This window comes from Ostrea edulis, chromosome 9 (assembly GCF_947568905.1).
Source record: "Ostrea edulis chromosome 9, xbOstEdul1.1, whole genome shotgun sequence".
In the NCBI taxonomy this organism is placed as follows: Eukaryota; Metazoa; Mollusca; class Bivalvia; order Ostreida; family Ostreidae; genus Ostrea; species Ostrea edulis.
The window spans coordinates 72,096,582-72,118,015 of record NC_079172.1 but is presented as its reverse complement, the minus strand read 5'-3'; the positions used below and the strand labels follow the sequence as shown (position 1 = coordinate 72,118,015).

At 35.3% G+C, this 21,434-nt stretch overlaps 1 protein-coding gene across 2 annotated transcripts in view; it reads right to left on the bottom strand.

The window, feature by feature from the left end:
* Window positions 1-17,649, bottom strand: part of LOC125659570 (glycerophosphodiester phosphodiesterase domain-containing protein 5-like) — a 33,180-nt gene extending 15,531 nt beyond the window's left edge. The window contains exons 1-9 of one of the 2 annotated variants that reach the window (XM_048891280.2): window positions 17,602-17,649; window positions 10,838-10,989; window positions 10,184-10,287; window positions 6,656-6,749; window positions 5,276-5,434; window positions 4,141-4,234; window positions 2,276-2,421; window positions 2,085-2,167; window positions 1,045-1,195 (exon numbers count right to left, since the gene is read on the bottom strand). In XM_048891280.2, the coding sequence (XP_048747237.2) occupies window positions 1,045-1,195; window positions 2,085-2,167; window positions 2,276-2,421; window positions 4,141-4,234; window positions 5,276-5,434; window positions 6,656-6,749; window positions 10,184-10,287; window positions 10,838-10,954 (948 nt within the window). In that variant the 5' untranslated portion in view covers window positions 10,955-10,989; window positions 17,602-17,649. The remainder of the gene's footprint in view (window positions 1-1,044; window positions 1,196-2,084; window positions 2,168-2,275; window positions 2,422-4,140; window positions 4,235-5,275; window positions 5,435-6,655; window positions 6,750-10,183; window positions 10,288-10,837; window positions 10,990-17,601) is intronic. The other variant, XM_048891282.2, reaches the window with a different exon arrangement.
* Window positions 17,650-21,434: the final 3,785 nt, after the last annotated feature.

Sequence of the window (21,434 nt, the reverse complement as noted above, 5' to 3'; positions counted from 1 at the left end):
GCCTGTTGCTGTTTAGGTGTCCTTAATATACAATGTAAAATTCTGGACTCCTATAGTGGCTAAATTCTTTCCCCAATGGTCATGATTTCAATAAACATCAAACTATTAACCCTGTGGATGTTTGCTTTTAAATTTCAAAGAGATTCAGAGAAGATTTTGTCAAAATTTATCATAATACATGAACATTTTTACACAAAATGTTGGACCCCCTTATCAGTCAGGGGCAAACACCTTATCTGAGAGATAACCCATGTAAGTTATATTTTTGTCACAATGAGTTACCTCTCTTTGCTCCTGTTTTTCATCGAATATGTTATTCTTTTCTTCATAAAAACTCAAACAGGTTATATTTCGTTAACTTGTTTACATTATTTTATGTGACTCCCTCTCACTTCACGTCACATGTGCCACAGATTTCCATTGGTGCACCAAAACAAAAATGCATGTCTCTTTTATTTAAAACCTTGCCTAATTCAGGAAAAGTATTCAAAGTCTTTGGAAAAGTGGGGAAAATTGTTAATTTGTCAATAAAAATTTCACCCAAAAATTTAAATAACACCTCATGATAACAGTAAAATTCTACTGAGCTCCATCTGCTACATGCCGCCATTAACAATTGTCGATTGGAGTCTGCGCACATCTTTTTTAACATCCTTGAATCCCAGAATACAATTTGGCGGGAAATACAAAAAAATGAAGATTTCAGACGAAATCAATGACCACATAAGATAAAAATAATAATGATAAAGCGTTAATTCTAAAAATGTAAACGTTTGTGTAAAATAACTGTTTTACATGATTTTTCAAATTATGTATTTGCATTATGCCCCTGACGGCCTTATAGAACATGATTTAAACTATATAAAATATATATGTATATACGCACGACACAAGATCCACTGGTTAGACCACGCATGTATATCTAGTAATACATGTACACTACTCGATCCAACTAACAGACAGGAAAAAATCCACTTTAAAAAATTTACATTTCAATTGTCCTTAAACCTGCAAGCCGACAGGATCGATTTCTGCATCACTCACCTCCAAAAACCACAGCCCAGCATTAAGCTGTTTTATTTGTGACATGTTGAAAAAAGATGCATCTTGATTCACCAGACTTGGAAAGACTTGTTCAATATTTGTAGTTCTTTGAAATGTGGAATCATATAAAAGAAATGGAACACCATCCAAACTGTCAAAATAAAAGAGACCTATTACATCCAGGAACAGACACTAATTAATGGAAATTAACGAGCAGACACTAATTAATGGAAATTAATGAAGTGCCCAAGGACCAAAGTCCTCACCTGAGTTACAGAATTGAACCCATTATTGTGGTCATGCTCCGAGTAACTAACAGCCATGATATTTCATCACTTAGAATCCATACATGTACATTTATTGAAGGATGATTGCGTACTACTTTGAATCAAAAACATGTATAAACAAATGTCAAATGGAATCAAAGTATGTGACTGATTACTCAGTCAATATTCTGATCAAGCTCATGGGTACTCATGCCCTGCCATCCTCCCCCCCCCCCCCCCCCTTCTGGTTCTGTATCTGTTTTTCCAGAGTTAACAAATACGGAGAATCTTTGAAAGAAAAATGCGGGTGAAAATATCTCCTGTACTAGAATACACACAGTACAATACTGCTGAATATCAGAGTGGAGAAAATATCTCCTGTAACAGAATACATACACACAGTACATTATAGCTAGGTTATATTGACTGTAGCAACATTATAGCTAGGTTATATTGACTGCAGTATATCAACATTATAGCTAGGTTATACTGACTGCAGTATATCAACATTATAGCTAGGTTATATTGACTGCAGCAACATTATAGCTAGGTTATATTGACTGCAGTTTTGCATTATAACTAGGTTATATTGACTGCAGTTTTACTTTCGAAATTTAATCTGCAGCAAAAAGTAGACTGTATTCAGCATATCAACCAAAACTCGGATCTTGGAGGTCAATAATATAAAATGTATACTACATAGTGGTGACTTCAATAACAAAATACAACCTTGACATACTGAATTCTGATTGGCTGATCCCATAAAAAACATACCTAATTCGAACATCAGCTTCAAATCCCTCTACATTATACTGATTGGCTACATGGAATGATGCTAACGTGTTTTCTGGAGCAATCTGAAATGTTCACGTACATCGTTTAAAACTTATTTACAATTCCTCTGTACAATATAAAGGTCAGCTCTTCAGTACAACAAACAGTTATCTATAAATAGCAATGCTTACTGCTGAGGCGCCACGATGCGCGAGAAGTCGGGGTCGCGGTGGCAGCTCGGAGATCAGCACAACACACGGAGAATTGATGAATAACGGGGCTACATACAGACCAGTCATAACAGCCAGGTAAACCATCAGACACAACAACTGTCCATCTGTAAAATAACTCTCTACATATAGACCAGTCATAACAGTCAGGTACACCATCAGACACAACAACTGTCCATCTGTAAAATAACTCTCTACAGACAGACCTGTCATAACAGTCAGGTACACCATCAGACACAACAACTGTCCATCTGTAAAATAACTCTCTACAGACAGAACAGTCATAACAGTCAGGTAAACCATCAGACACAACAACTGTCCATCTGTAAAATAACTCTCTACATACAGACCAGTCATAACAGCCAGGTAAACCATCAGACACAACAACTGTCCATCTGTAAAATAACTCTCTACATACAGACCAGTCATAACAGCCAGGTAAACCATCAGACACAACAACTGTCCATCTGTAAAATAACTCTCTACAGACAGACCAGTCATAACAGTCAGGTACACCATCAGACACAACAACTGTCCATCTGTAAAATAACTCTCTACATACAGAACAGTCATAACAGTCAGGTAAACCATCAGACACAACAACTGTCCATCTGTAAAATAACTCTCTACATATAGACCAGTCATAACAGTCAGGTACACCATCAGACACAACAACTGTCCATCTGTAAAATAACTCTCTACAGACAGACCAGTCATAACAGTCAGGTAAACCATCAGACACAACAACTGTCCATCTGTAAAATAACTCTCTACATACAGAACAGTCATAACAGTCAGGTAAACCATCAGACACAACAACTGTCCATCTGTAAAATAACTCTCTACAGACAGACCAGTCATAACAGCCAGGTAAACCATCAGACACAACAACTGTCCATCTGTAAAATAACTCTCTACATACAGACCAGTCATAACAGCCAGGTAAACCATCAGACACAACAACTGTCCATCTGTAAAATAACTCTCTACATACAGACCAGTCATAACAGCCAGGTAAACCATCAGACACAACAACTGTCCATCTGTAAAATAACTCTCTACAGACAGACCAGTCATAACAGGTAAACCATCAGACACAACAACTGTCCATCTGAAAAACAAGTCTCTACATATAGACCAGTCATAACAGTCAGGTAAACCATCAGACACAACAACTGTTCTCAATCAATGGCTCCGGGGATATTCTTCACATCATATCAGGAACTTTATCATTTTTTAAAAAAGACTTTACATATTCTGTACTGATGTATCTATTTCCAGGGAGTCATAATTTCGCAGATTATAATTTTTTTATTTGGTTCGCGGGTATGAAATTCCGCTGAGTTTGCTTGTGGCTTAAATGAAATTAGATTACATACTTTAGTCCGCTGGTATGAAATTACCCAGATTTTATTAGACTGTGGACTTTAGCAGAAATAAATTCCGAGCTTAAAAATGTACGTTTACAGAAATCTAAATAGAAATTTGATACATATTCTATTCCTAACTGACTTCTATTCCAGATTATACAATACAAAACTAGAACTGTCCTTTCGAGACATGCTGATTACAACATCCCCCCCACCCAATCTTTGTTTACGGAGGGTATAATTAGTTATACCAGAGTCCATGGAACACCTATCTTACATGGCACACAAACGTCTTAAACTGGTAAAAATGCTAAGTGTTTCAATGATCAAAATATTGTACATAATGGAGAGGAACATTTTACCCTCATCGACTGAGGGACAGCCTTAAAAATTCCACATCCTCAACAATGTTCTCGCACATCTCATCCTAACACACACACTGCGATGGAAACTTACATGTAGATGACAACGTGAACCATTGCCTAGCAATCAACCAGGACATGAGAGTCATCACAGCTACAGCTCCTACCTGAAGGTACGGACCAAATATCTGAAAACAGAAACAACAAGACTTAGGAACTCGTACATTACGGTTTACTTCGGGTGTATATCATTAGGATTACCAGACAACTGCCCGATCCTCTTTTGACACGGTCCCTGGAATGGTAACTAGCCTGTGGAACATTTCCTTCCAAAACAATTACCCACACCTTGTGTGACAACCACACTGTCATACATTCCTCTCTACACTGACCCATACTAAATCTATTGATAACAAAACTGTGACCATTTCCAGTCTCTCCCGGACCCTTACCTAGAGTGACCCATTCCACAGTCTATGCAAAAGACATCGGACCGTCAGACCTGACTGATGTGCAGAGCCTCAGGTCCGATGCGTCATTTTTTACACTGGACCAGAATGTCCGATGTCTCAGTGTCCGGTTTTGAGCTTTATTATTTTGACGCGGAGTCATTGAAATGTTTGTTATGAGTAAAAAATATCACACAAATCCAAATACGTAAATGAATGTGATTAAACTGCATGGACCGTCTAAAGTATTATGCGGGAGGGATCCCTGGTATAGTAATACTAGTATAATAAATTAAGATTTCCTTGGTTTTACATTTTCACGTGTTTCACTTTTTTACATTAGGTTTTTCGGTCTGACAAAATTTGGTTCGGTCCGGTGTGTTCATTGATTACACAAGACCAAATGTCCTATGTGGTCCAAAACACTTTTGCATAGACTGCATTCCAGTCTCTCACTTCTCCTCACTGACCCTTACCTAGAGTGACCCATTCTTTTCTCCTCACTGACCCTTACCTGGACTGACCCATTCCTATCTCCTTGCTGACCCTTACCTGGACTGACCCATTCCTATCTCCTCACTGACCCTTACCTGGACTGACCCATTCCTATCTCCTTGCTGACCCTTACCTGGACTGACCCATTCCTATTTCCTCACTGAACCTTACCTGGACTGACCCATTCCTATCTCCTCACTGACCCTTACCTGGACTGACCCATTCCTATCTCCTCACTGACCCTTACCTAGAGTGACCCATTCCTTTCTCCTCACTGACCCTTACCTGGAGTGACAGCCAAACTATGGCCCATTCCTCCCTCCACATTTCATCAATGGTTACTACCAAAGAAATGAAAAATCCCAAGAAGAGTAGAATGAACACTGCATGCACCTTGTGAGTGTAGAGCTGGTGTCCTTGTAGTAAATGGCACAGGGATAAACACTGCAAATACGTAGCCAATGTTATCATCCAAAACATCAACATATTAATGGAAATTACCAAAACATCAACATATTAATGGAAATTATCAACAACTTCTATTCTTTAATAATTTCATTGTTTTCCTACTTTTTTAATGTGCTTCATCCCATCCCACTGGTTTTTTTTTTGGTTTTTTTTTTTTTTTTTGGTTGGTTTTTTTCCCCCTGTACTTTTTGCGTGTGTTTGGGAGGTGTGTGTGTGATTTGTTAAAATGGGGAGGGGAGGTCATTTCAGAAAAGAAAATTGCTTTAAAACTCAGTACAATACTCTAGAAAACCAAATTAATTCTTATAAATCTATTAACCTTATTCTTAATCTTCACACATAGTCATTTCTTATAAATCCATTAACCTTATTCTTAATTTTCACACATAGTCATTTCATACTAAAATATCCACCCATCTTTAAGTAACTCTTTTCATTGAATAGAACAACGGCCTATATTTGTCAAAATTCAATGAAAGAGATTTTCCCTTGAATATGGTGGGGTGGGGGGCACATAGTACATATACAGTAGTCCTCAATTCAAGATGATATTTGAAATAAATAGCATATTTACTATAATATTTGGCTGTAATTAAGTATCAGTTAAGGAAATTTTCTATTAAATTAGTTAAGTGTAAAAGACTGAAAAATAATATGATTGTGCAGTTATTTTAGTGACTGCATGATTTACTGTAAAAAAAAATTATTCGCAATGACTTTATTTCACAATTTATCAGTGATGAACTGGTTTGCAGTGACGTAATTTTCACGACCAAGATAATCTTAAATATACAAGAAATGTTAAAGGTCTGGTTTGCTGCGAGAAATATTCGCAATGAAGACGTTCTCACGAACCGTCCCCAAACTTCCACTGTAAGGGGAGTAAGGACTGCCACGATAAGCCCGCCCCCAAACTTCAAAAGGGGAGTAAGGACTGCCACGATAAGCCCGCCCCCAAACTTCCACTGTAAGGGGAATAAGGACTGTCACAATAAGCTCGTCCCAAACTTCCACTGTAAGGGGAGTAAGGACTGCCACGATAAGCCCGCCCCCAAACTTCCAATGTAAAGGGAGTAAAGACTGTCACAATAAGCCCGCCCCCAAACTTCCACTGTAACGGGAAGTAACTATGAAAATGTAGGCCATTACAGTTCAACTTTTATTTTAACAATCAAGACCCTCTCTACATTTACTTACCATTAAAATGAATAAATAGGAAAACACAACACAAACAACAATCAGGAAGATGGAGTAGACTGGAAGCCATTTTTTGGTTTGAGAATAAAAATACCTACAAAAAAAAAACCACATTGCATGAATCAGACAAATCCGAATGAAAGATTTCAAATACTTTTCAAAGTCTAAAGTCATTTATCAGTTGACTTTATTTCAGTAATTCATTGTCTAAAGTTTCTTTGGCTGTCTATAAATTTGTAATATACGGAGTAATAAGGAAAACATTCTAAACAAAACATTAGTTTACATGGATTAGGTGTTGTGTATAACAGACAGCATTAGCAGTTTCTTTGGAAATTGTGACAGAAATAGGCTAAACACATTGCCGAAATAGCCTAAACACATTGCCGAAATAGGCTAAACACATGGCAGAAATAGGCTAAACACATGGCAGAAATAGGCTAAACACATGGCAGAAAGGCAATGACAAATCTGTGTGTGTTGTCCTTCAGAGCAAGAATGTGAAAATAAATCAGCTCTTAAAAGCGAGTATAATTTCTACTACTTCTCACTATATACATCACAACAGGATATGATAGTCTTAGCCATCTTCTCAAGCCAAGAGTCTAAACCACTTACTATCAATTTAACCATTGGCAGATTTAATTCTATTTTCATCCTTTCCCTCTACTGCCTTCTAGTGGACATCAAGAGTTATTGCTCTTTACAAGTACCAGAGTAAAAGTTTGTCAATGTCAGTTAACACTAGGGGTGCAACGATACGCTTACCTCACGATACGATACGTATCATGATACAGACCTCACGATACGATACGTATCGCGATACACAGAAGATACTAAGAATAACCAATTACATTGATTTTTGGTATCATTTAATGTCTCTTTAAAGCTGCATATTTTTCTTCAAAAAAATTAGGACATCAACATGATCGGCACTTAACACAGATATTTGTGCAGTAACAATGTCACCTGCAGTTGAGAATACACGCTCACTGGGTACTGAAGTACCCTGAATGCACAAAAATGTTTTTGCCAGCCTAGCTAGGAGAGGAAATTTCTCTTCATGCTGAAGCCACCACAGCAGAGGAGCAATTTTTACAACGTAAATTTAGAACGAAAGCGGACGATTCATATAAATAAGGACCGAGAATACCGAACCGCGGTACAGTATGGCGTATCGAGAATCGAACCATAGCATAATATTACCGCGATATACCGTCTCACGATTCATCGTTGCACCCTTAGTTAACACATGTATCACAAAAATGGATGAACTTAAAGTAAAGGAAATAATAAATCATTTTAATGTTGATATTTACAAGATAGTCTGATAAAAAAGATTTCAATAATAAATCATATTAATGTTGATATTAACGAGATAATCTAATAAAAAGATTACAATAATAAATCGTTTTACTGTTGATATTTAAGAGATAAAAAGATTACAAGTAGTGCACTGTCTCCTGATCCCCTGTCATTGATTCTGCTGTGGTGAACACTTCACTGTATCTCCACTATATCAGATAAAATGGCTGTTTCACTTTACAAGGGGAGGGGGCAATGAGTTACGACACATTTAATTGATTTTGATGTAACAAATGTATTATATGCACCAGCTGTCTGACTCTAGATTTTCCCCTTAAAATATCATTATCAGCCTGTGTCTCTGTTTTCAATTATTCCTGCTTTGTTTTGATGTCGTTTTCAATTTTTCAGAGTCTGTTCTGTTTGTTCTAACACAGTCAAACACTGCATGCATATATACTTCCCTAGATCATAACAGCCACAACAATCACCTGAGTCACCCTGCTGTTGTTCAACTGCTGTGATTTTTAAAAGATTTTTTTTTCAATCTCTATTTCCATGAAAAAGTTTGACCCCATATTGTGGCCCCAACTAGTCCCAAAGGGCCAAGACATACCCAAACTTATTTCAACATGACCTTGCTGTTGTGGAACAGATCAAGGTCACAAGATCAAAGATCGCGGTATGAAATACAAGGACTTACCGTTAAGAAATCTATGTACAAAATACACAAGCTTTACCTAAAGTAATTCAGGAGACATTGAATAGGTTAGGCCTTCATAAAAGTAGGTCCAGGGATAGACATTAAGTTTTTATCTCACTTAAACTCCAACTTTTACTTGTCTGCCTCTCTCTCTCTCTCTCGTTCTCTCGCTTGGTGAATAGCTAAGTTTTTTCTTCTTTAGAATAGTTTTCCCTGTTCCAAGTTTTCCCTTTTCCCCCAGTGTAAGAGGTTAATGTGAGGTTAATGTGAATTATTCTATACGTCAAGTTGAACTATTGTAGGTGAATGAAATTGATGAAAAATGTCATTGACAGTTATAAATAAGAAAATTTCAATGGTCATTGTGGGGAAAATAGATCTTTTCACCGCAAAAGAACGAACAAGGGATGTAACATGAGGCAAAGTTTTGATGCATGTTGCATAATTTGAATCAAATGTTTAATGTATTATTTCAATTAAAAAAGGTTTCAGAAGTGTAACAAATCAGTTTTTATTCAATAACTCAATAAATTATACATGGATGCCAGGAATTCTGTAAATTATATTACCGGTAAGAAATACAAAGTACCAGCGTGATAGCGGGTGTAGCGCTGCATGAATATTTGACACGAGGTACATATCATAGTGCTGTCAATTAAATCTGAAAATTAGGATTGTCACGCTGCCTAAATTTCACGTTTTCTTTTTGATTCAGATTTATTTTTGACATTGCCTCTAATTTTATCGTCTTCTTTCTGAGCGTTTACCGTGCTAAAATACTCTAGAGAAACAGTTGTGAAGTTGCCATTTTCTCACAAACATGAAAAAGATAAGTCGTACGTCAAATAGTTTATGTTGTTCAGAACGACTTATTGATAGGATAAGATACAGTACGATCTTCGCTAGTAGTAGTAGTATTAAAAATAAACTGATGATTTAGTAATACGGAGTTGGACTTTAAGCTTAACACAATTATTATAATAATCACATTTTATACTGAAATAATCACTTGCCCCATCGCGTAAGTGTGTATTGAGTTTCACTAGTTCGAACTGGGTTTTCAATTGCCTTGGGCAATCGGACAACCGTTAGTGTCGATCCCTGCAGGTTAAACTCCAAGGTTAATATGAAAACCCTACCTAAAATAGTTCAGAAGATATTTTGATAGGTTAGATTTTCTTAAAAGTAGGTAAAACTCCAAGATCACAAGGTTAGAAACTTTGGTACCGAAAAACAAGAGGCCCACAGGCCTTATCGGTCACCTGAGTATTAAAAGTATCACTAGTCCCAAGGGCTACAAAATCTAAATAGGACTAAATCTGCCAATGGGCAGATGAGTGTATGTGAATCAGACACTTGGCTTGCAAAGATGAGTCTAGATTGACTTAAAAACATGGATCACCACCACCGATTCTGTAACCACTACACGGATAGTGTGGTGTCTCATCTATTCTGATCACTAAAGTCATCCTCATCACAAGTAAGCAAGAAAGATATACTGAAAAGATAGTGTTTCTCACCAGTTCAGATCACTGAAGTCGTTTCTCATCACAAATATACAATACAACAGGAATATACAAAACAGAAATGTCGCCGACAGCAGAGAGAAGATGACCAGGTCCCTCTGAAATCAGAACACATCAAATTATCTACACATGTATGGCTAGGAAAATAAAAACCAATGTACACATGCATGTTTAATGTTCATAAATTAAAGGGAAAAAAGACACTGGATCTTACACTTAAAAAATTTGTAAATGTAGCAGTTTATGAGAATGGTAAGGCCAAAATAAAAAAAATAGTGTGTTTCTGGTTTCCCAACCTTTCCTACCTTTTTGCTGTTGACCCTAAATATTTTATTGATGATATACAATGTATATAGATAAAATAAAAATCCGGAATTTTTATACCAGGATTTTCTTTTCCTTTTGCTTTTTGCATTCCATTTTCTCCGATTTACATTGGAACTACTACTGATCTTCAAATTTGTTTGACCCGAGAACGGATCTGTTACCCGAAGTCGCAATGTGTGAAAAATATTTGCAACGTACATTGTATACAGACCTGTATTGAAAGCATATCAAAAACTTCATAGATTTCAAATGAAATGTTTTGATAAACACATATATATTTTATTTTGGCCTAAATTGGGTGTTGAATCTCCTGTCCCTCACCTTTCTGCTGTCCCGGGTGGACTGCTTGTAGCGATGCCATCGACACCCCAAGCTACCTGTCATACACACCAAACAGTAGCGGTGCTGGTAGTACTGTAGTCTCACATGAGATACCATGTCTCCTTAACAAGTATGTCTTCATAACCAGGGGCCTGTAAAAGCGGGTTCAACTGTTATATCATGTGATATGTCTCAGCGTTTACACGCTATAGTAAAATGCTGAAGACTTGTATCACAGTGATTAGAGATGTTTACAAACCTGTATATAACAAGGATTAAAGGGCGAGATCAAAAGATCGATGTCGGATAAAAATCTAAATTCAAATAGTTAGGGGGAGGGGGGATTAAAACTCTCGTAAGTTTCTGTCATCCGACATATCGATTACACCACAGTGGAAAAAGAAAAAAGACAAGTGACTGTTAAAAACTATACATATATATTATATTTTAATGAACAATAGTTTTAATGTACACTTTCATTTGTGAATAAACAGTAGAAAAGGTATACAGTGTTATTTATATACTATATATATTCGTATGTTTTTACTTGTTACTCAATTAGCTTCAACATTCATCATAATTATTTAGTTTTAAGATGTGTACTCTGTAATTTCATGAACACGTGTATTGTATTCGTATATTTTGAAAATCACCATGATCACTGATATAAAACACTGTTATAACAGGAAGTTTTTTTTCTACTGTAATATTTGTAATTTATAATTAATGTCGACTGAAAATATATTGGTGGTAATAATATTTTTAGTGAAGAGCCATCCTAAATTTCTTTAAAATACATGTCAGATAAAAGTTAAAAATATCATCAATATTTTGCTTTAGATATATATGTATCAAATACTGAATTCTTTTTAAAAGCTATAGATATATACGCTCCTCCCCCTCCCATGTCAAAATGTTGGAATGGGTTATCTTTGAATCTAGAATATATTATTCATTTCTATGTAATAGTAGGAACACCATCAGTTTTCTTGTGTGTGTTATTTTTTAAAACTGTAAAAAGATTCACTTACATAAACATCTGAATTTCCTTTAAAACTCGAAATATGAAGCATAAGTATTCATGCATTATTGAACAGATTTTCTATTGTTTGTCATGATCAGTTATAGTGGGATATTTATAATATGTATAGATATACATGTGTGTTTTTCAAGGTATATTACATATGTTTATTCTTTGATTACATGATGTTTACCATGTGAAATTATCAGTAATTGAACACTACCTGACTTTAATATTTACATAATTTTATATTCCTATTAGATATATTGATCTATATATTAGGCACATGCTAGGCAATTGGTTGTATAGAGCATGTTGTAATAGTTTCTATTTGTTATTTCGCAGTTTTCTACCTTTCCCGGAGGTATTGTTTATCTGCCATGTAGAGAAATCAAGATACAATAGCCTTTCTTGTGCCAGAGCAACCTATAGGTTCAGATTCAAATGAATTTAAAATCTCGAAATCAGGGTTAACCTCAACCTCACATACTGGTTTCTTGGTATATACTACATTCTTAACAATGCCAAATGATGATGAACAAAATATTTATTACCATAAAAGCTCATATCACATGAGCTTTCAACACAAGTGAGCTAAAATTGAGTAATTTGAAAGAATCACCACAAGTTTTCAGAGTCAGCTAACAAATCTGCTTTTGCCTGAATCAACAGATCTGAAATAAGTTATTCTTCATGTTTTAAAACAATTAAGGTCAAAAGTACTTCAGAGTTTAAAATCGCAGTCGTATTTAGTTCTATCTCAAAACACAATTTATTATACTTTTAATAAACATCTGAAAGAGGTTGTATACCTGTATTTTAAAACTGAGTTGATGGTGAATTTATCGATCTGTGAAATGATGAGTGATTTTTATAGGTCAATTTCACAGGTCACCACAATTAATTGAAATAAAAATTTACCAACTACAGATTAAAAGGTCAATTGCTTCAATACTTTTCTACACAGTTTATTGAATGATTCTGGGAATACCTTTTCTTGTACTTTTCTACACAGTTTATCTAATGAATCAGGTAAATAAATACTCTTCATTGTTTCCCTTCATCAGCTTTCCTTTAAATTCTTGGAAACTAGCTATCTCCATCTCCAACTTTCACTTTCATATTCTCAACCTTTCAGCAATTCAAATGTGATAACATGCTTGGCTTTTATCAAAATTATAGATAATATGGTCACTAAACATGTGAACTGTACAATTTTGAGAAGTACAATTACGTGTTTAAGTTTTTAGGAATTTTAAGAAAATCAAGTTGTGACAGATGGACGGACAGACTGAGTGGAAACTATATAGCTAAGTCTCCTTCAACTCTGTCAGTAGGGGACTAACAAAGGTCCAAAGTACTCATGCACTGGTCACACTTGATTGCTCCATTGTGTTCTCCGTAAAACTCTTGCCCAGACTTGATACTCAGCCCGGTTTGTTCTCCGCATGCAGGCTCAGTACTTTATTTACTAAATATGATTCAGTGATTCATTTTGCCTTGCGTCCCGCGTATTTCATGCAATAAATTTGTCCAGAACACATTGACATGGGTCCACAGGACGCATTCATCACTCAGACATAAAATTCCAAATAAAAAGAGTGACCTAATTTCTTTCATATATTTCCACCATTTTCAGTTTGGGATTGGTATTCTAACAACAATAAATACTTGCATGTTACATCCGTTTAATGACAACGTGCATGTTACAATCTGATTAAAACCAGATCCTGAGATCCGCTCACTTAGATCGCTACACTAGGATCTGACGTAACCCCATATAGGGTCACGTCCGCATGACCTTTCGCTTGGAATATTCATGAGAACTATCAGCCAGTCAGATTGCGCCATACAGACAATGATGGCTATTTAGGCGGTTCCTGGCAATTCGTAAACAAATTGCTGTAATCTCTCTCCCACGAAGTTTATTCCACACTGTAAAGTTGTAAATTCTCGCATAACAAATTTTAAACTTTCGCAATAATCAGGGCTTTCAACAAATTTAAAAGTAGGACGCTGAAATGAAAAAGTAGAAGGCGATCCAATGCTCGGTGCCCTTACGGCTATGGGGTAAATGACGAAAAATCCTGCATTCTGGCGGTTTCCTGGCACTTAAATGCAGCTTTGAAATTGTCATTTTTTTGCCTGAAATTTTTACTTTTGCCATGAATTTATTGTTTCATATGTGAAATTTTCTGTTCATGCAAAGACTTAAAAAATTCAACATTGCAAAGTACTAATTTTCATGCAAAATGAAAAATAATGTGCATCAAGATAACTACATGTAATTATTTTTTGCAATGCTGTATCAATTAATTTTTAAGTGTCTTTGCTTGAACAGAAACTTTCACTTTTATTTCTACATTTGTACTGAAAGTTTATAAGACTGAATTGTTTTGTAAGAAAGTTTCTACATGCAGAAAGTATTGTTGAAATGAACTAAACTGCATGTTTTGCTCACCCCAATATTTTTTTAAATAAAACCCAAACAATCTTTATTACAAATTAATAAGTAACATTTAAATGACCTATAATTTTATTTTTCCATAAATTCAAGTTAACAGCTACAGATTTGTTGGTAACATAGCAAATTTGTGCTGAAAAATTCTACTTTCGTTTTTATTTAATACCACGTACATGGGTATTTGCAAATTAAAAAGAATAGCAAGTCTGAAATCTTTCCTGATTAAATTCTGTTTTCGCTTTAAAATTGTTGATTGATATTATACTCGTATCACTTTCACTTCTGGCCTTTTTAAAGCCGAAACTGAACAGGGTATTTGTTCTCTTCATTCCGTCAACATCATTGATTTTTACGTTTTATCTTTCGGAACTTCTCGTCTGTGTTGTCACGAATTGGGTCAATCCGGTGACGGGTGGTTTCGTCCCAATTACATATTCGCACCTAGTGGATTCGCACCTTTCCGACTATTGCAATTGACGTATTATTTTCTACACCAACAGACGACCAATCAGGTGCCAGTATTTACCTGAACTAAATTTAGCGCAAGTAAACACGTTTTTACATCCTAGTTGATACGGCCGCGATTTCTGAGTCTACTAAAGTTTGGAAGATGTTTAAAGTTTTATAAAAGTTTTTTTCATTGGACATACATTTTTGTCACTAAAGTAGCCGGCACCTAATGTTACTATCAGCGGCGGAAATCCGCCGGCTACCGGCTACTTTTGAAAGCCCTGAATAATGCCTAATCTATTCCGTTCATTCAAACAACAAAACGTACGATATGAAATATACCCAAATTAGATTAATTGTGAATTCAGATTTATGTATGAATAGGAACGGGTACGAATTGAATAGTTTTCAAGATGGTTTACTTAAATAACGCGAGGAATATAATGCCAGTCGACGTAAACGGTGCATTGTGACGTCGCATCTAGCTGCGATATGTTTTCTTTCAAACCAAACAATCGCAGCCATTTTCCTTGAATTGTGAACTCCATCGGGATTTTTTAGCGTTTGAATGAAAGAAAACCCGCAGAGAATACAGACGTTGTTTAAATCGCATGTTTTGACAGGTGTGCAGTCGTCTGTCAAACGTGCAGCCATTTTTTTATTTTTTTTATTTTGCATCTCTAACGTAAATAATGACGCAAAGGTTCATGGGAGAAAAATTATCATTGGTATAAATCGACAGGGTCAATTTGATTGGCTTAACGAAAGGTCATGCGGACGTGACCCATTATGGGGTTACGTCAGATCCTAGTGTAGCGATCCAAGTGAGCGGATCTCTGGATCTGGTTTTAATCAGATTGGATGTATCTAGACCTTAAGTAGAGTAAATTAATTAATTTTCTAAACCAAAAAGTTCATCGAAACAATAACAAGGACACCATTATTGTTCAACGGAAGATTCATCACACAACGAGGAACTATCCGAAGCTCAATAATTCCACGGTATCAAATGTCAATCTTGATGAGAGTAAAAATGTGCCACTCGAAAAGAAAAGTATTTGTAGAAAAAGGACTTGTGATTGGAAACAAGCAAAGAATAGGAGAGTTTATGCTTTGTCTAAGAACAGTTAGATCTCACAACAGTTGACGAGTCTGATCAATTCTAGTAATATTACAAATCGCATTTTCCTCTATAAACCAACCAATTTCAGCACTCGACACAATCCGTTCATATTGACTATGAATGGATTATGAACTAGTTTAGAGTACGCGATTGAGAGAGCGTAATGATTTGAAAAAATACAACATGTGTTACAAAGATCTTGCAAAGTCACACCTCGGATTAAGATTGTGAACTTACGTGGATTATCATCTCAATCTTGTGATCTCCTAGCTCTAAAATACAGTGCACCGTGTAATTAATGTCGATAAAAGGCAGGGTAAGACAAAGTGTGTGATTTCATGTCGATGTGTTGACGTACGTCACAATACGACTGTGACAGAGGTGGTTTTTAGGAGTTCGTTTTATGCAACAAAATATTTCATGATTTATAGAAGCAATGTAAACAAACGGTGATTTAGTAAATGAATATACTAACGCGATTCACAAAATTTGCCCCAAATCCAAATCCGTTCATATTGACCATTAACAGATCCAGTCTATGCGAAAGTTTTTTTGACAACACAGGACATTCAGTCCTGTGTAATCAATGAACACACCGGACCGAACCAAATTTTGTCAGACCGAAAAACCTAATGTATAAAAGTGAAACACGTGAAAATGCAAAACCAAGGTAATCTTATTTATTATACCAGTAATACTATATCAGGGATCCTTCCCGCATAATACTTTAGACGGTCCATGCGGTTTTAATCAAATTCATTTACGTATTTGGATTTGTGTGATAGTTTTTACTTATAACAAACATTTAAATGACTCCGCGTCAAAATAGTAAAGCTCAAAACCGGACAGTGAGCCATCGGACATATCGGTCCGGTATAAAAAATGACGCATTGGACCTTAGGCACTGCACATCGGTCAGGTCCGATGTCTTTCGCATAGAATGCAGCTCAAAAGTGCTGTTCAATTTTTAAATGTATTGTTCATCAATTAATGAACAGAATTCTTTGTTTTTCCTATTTGGGTCCCATTGTTTTTCTGAAGTTGGGTCCATAGGACCCATTAGAACAGCTTTAAAAATGAATCATTGATGATTATCACTAGGGACACTCCAATGTCAGAGTCCATGCAATGACCATTTCTTGTTTCGCTCAGTCAAACGGCAACACGGTTATATACATGTCATTGTTAATTAACTTAGCCTACATTACAAAAACTTTAACTTTTGTAAAATGTTCTTTTTACCATAAACTTGAGAAGAACTTTTTTCAAGATTCACCATGGGAGATCACTACGATGGTCTGCTGTTCAAACCCATCTTCTCAAATATAAATGTTTGGAAAATACGGCCTATTGATTAAATAATTTACTAAACCCTGTTCTATACTAGCAGTGCTACAATTGAATAGATAGCCTCGGTAACATATATTGTGTGTTATATAGCATACAGGGTATAGCATTGATTCAATAGTTTGAGGTAGAAGAGCTATGTTAATTTCACTTGACATTTAGGCGGAGCAATTACTGAATATAGAGATGACAAAGCCTTTCGAAAAATATTGTTGCTGTCGCCTATTTTTCTGTATTTTGTAATTCGTCGAGATGTAAATTTAATTCATATATACATCAAACATGTACTTATGTTCGTAGCAATTGATTAAGAAACAAATTTAGCGAATATCGTAAGAAAATTTTACATTTGTCCTCACCTTCAAATGACAGGTCTTCTACAATGGCCGCCATATTCGTTTCTCAATGCGTACGCGTTCGCATAATAAGAAACACAGCGCGCAGCGGCGCACCCTTACAGCGGATGGACTATCCCATGCACACTCACGAATATAAACTATTATAAAGAGAAATTGCTATCGTCAACATGGGGATAGAACAAAACCACTTAGGCTCCTTCTCAATTCAATGAATATACAGTTAACAAATGAATTCCATTGTCAAAAATGCATTAATAAACGACGCTTTACGCCAGCATGCTTTATGAAGCACGTTTAAGCGTTTCCGGCGTAAAGCGTTGCAGTTTATTCCCGCGTATATTTTCAAAAATTAAATTTATTTTTTTATATTTACATTCTGCTTGCTAATGTAATCTATAACCATTGAACAACTGTAACGAATTACTAAGCATGTAACCTATAACCTCTGAACAACTGTAACGAATTACTAAGAATGTAATCTAACCACTGAACAACTGTAACGAATTACTAAGCATGTAATCTATAACCACTGAACAACTGTAACGAATTACTAAGCATGTAATCTATAACCTCTGAACAACTGTAACGAATTACTGAGAATGTAATCTATAACCACTGAACAACTGTAACGAATTACTAAGCATGTAATCTATAACCACTGAACAACTGTAACGAATTACTAAGAATGTAATCTATAACCACTGAACAACTGTAACGAATTACTAAGCATGTAATCTAACCACTGAACAACTGTAACGAATTACTAAGAATGTAATCTATAACCACTGAACAACTGTAACGAATTACTAAGAATGTAATCTAACCACTGAACAACTGTAACGAATTACTAAGCATGTAATCTATCACCACTGAACAACTGTAACGAATTACTAAGCATGTAATCTATCACCACTGAACAACTGTAACGAATTACTGAGAATGTAATCTATAACCTCTGAACAACTGTAACGAATTACTAAGAATGTAATCTAACCACTGAACAACTGTAACGAATTACTAAGCATGTAATCTAACCACTGAACAACTGTAACGAATTACTAAGAATGTAATCTATAACCACTGAACAACTGTAACGAATTACTAAGAATGTAATCTATAACCTCTGAACAACTGTAACGAATTACTGAGAATGTAATCTATAACCTCTGAACAACTGTAACGAATTACTGAGAATGTAATCTATAACCACTGAACAACTGTAACGAATTACTAAGAATGTAATCTAACCACTGAACAACTGTAACGAATTACTAAGCATGTAATCTAACCACTGAACAACTGTAACGAATTACTAAGCATGTAATCTATAACCACTGAACAACTGTAACGAATTACTAAGCATGTAATCTATAACCTCTGAACAACTGTAACGAATTACTAAGCATGTAATCTATCACCACTGAACAACTGTAACGAATTACTAAAAATGTAATCTAACCACTGAACAACTGTAACGAATTACTTAGAATGTAATCTATAACCTCTGAACAACTGTACCGAACTACTAAGCATGTAATCTATAACCACTGAACAACTGTAACGAATTACTAAGCATGTAATCTATAACCACTGAACAACTGTAACGAATTACTAAAAATGTAATCTAACCACTGAACAACTGTAACGAATTACTTAGAATGTAATCTATAACCACTGAACATCTGTAACGAATTACTAAGCATGTAATCTATAACCTCTGAACAACTGTAACGAATTACTAAGAATGTAATTTAACCACTGAACAACTGTAACGAATTACTAAGAATGTAATCTATAACCACTGAACAACTGTAACGAATTACTAAGCATGTAATCTATAACCTCTGAACAACTGTAACGAATTACTGAGAATGTAATCTATAACCTCTGAACAACTGTAACGAATTACTAAGCATGTAATCTATAACCACTGAACAACTGTAACGAATTACTAAGCATGTAATCTATAACCTCTGAACAACTGTAACGAATTACTAAGAATGTAATCTATAACCTCTGAACAACTGTAACCGATTACTTAGAATGTAATCTATAACCACTGAACATCTGTAACGAATTACTAAGCATGTAATCTAACCACTGAACAACTGTAACGAATTACTAAGAATGTAATCTATAACCTCTGAACAACTGTAACGAATTACTAAGAATGTAATCTAACCACTGAACAACTGTAACGAATTACTAAGAATGTAATCTATAACCACTGAACAACTGTAACGAATTACTAAGCATGTAATCTATAACCTCTGAACAACTGTAACGAATTACTAAGCATGTAATCTATAACCACTGAACAACTGTAACGAATTACTAAGAATGTAATCTATCACCACTGAACAACTGTAACGAATTACTAAGAATGTAATCTATCACCAATGAACAACTGTAACGAACTACTAAGCATGTAATCTATAACCACTGAACAACTGTAACGAATTACTAAGAATGTAATCTATAACCACTGAATACCTGTAAGCGATTACTAAGAATGTAATCTATAACCACTGAACAACTGTAACGAATTACTAAGAATGTAATCTATAACCACTGAACAACTGTAACGAATTACTAAGAATGTAATCTATAACCTCTGAACAACTGTAACGAATTACTAAGCATGTAATCTATAACCACTGAACAACTGTAACGAATTACTAAGAATGTAATCTAACCACTGAACAACTGTAACGAATTACTAAGCATGTAATCTATAACCACTGAATACCTGTAAGCGATTACTAAGAATGTAATCTATAACCACTGAACAACTGTAACGAATTACTGAGCATGTAATCTATAACCTCTGAACAACTGTAACGAATTACTGAGAATGTAATCTATAACCTCTGAACAACTGTAACGAATTACTGAGAATGTAATCTATAACCTCTGAACAACTGTAACGAATTACTAAGCATGTAATCTATAACCACTGAACAACTGTAACGAATTACTAAGCATGTAATCTATAACCTCTGAACAACTGTAACGAATTACTAAGCATGTAATCTATAACCTCTGAACAACTGTAACCGATTACTAAGCATCGATACTAGTAAATGAGTTGCATGTTCTCTGTGCCTTCAAATTGTTTCGAATGAATCGAAAGTTTATCATCGGAATATTATTTGAGATAGTTTCATATTTGTATTGTTCAAACGTTTGGTGCATTCCCACTGAATATTTGGCGTCGAAAGAAACAAATACTCAGGGGTGGATCCAGACATTTTCAAAGGGGGGTTGGAAAGCAAAATGGTACCTTTTCTATCCATCAAAGGTAGACTTCCGACTACAAAATGGCCATGTGTATATATTTTGCTGAAAATGTCACTTTTGGTGGGGGTTACCCCCCCCCCCTCCCACTCAGATCCGCCACCGAGTCGTATATAGCTAGCATGTCCGGCTATGCTAAATCATAGTACATGACAAATACAACATTAAAACCCAACATTTTATTTATAATATTATAGATATAGAATATCCTGTCGTCCTGGAGAAGGGGTGGATCGTCCCGAAAATTTGACAATTTCATAATGTTCGTGCCGTTGGTCATTTTTAGTGCTTTACATGTCCTTATTTCTATATTCAGACTCGACACATTGGAAATTGAGTGGTGTTGTTTTTCAATTATATATATATATATATGTATGTGTGTGTGTGTGTGTATGTATGTATGTGTATATATATATATATAAAGCACTATATATATATATATATATAATGTTAGATATACGTTTTACTCCAGTGTCTGCCAATGTTTGCCTAAGTATGTAGTAATCCAGGAAGTTAAACTTTTGTTCGAACAAAGT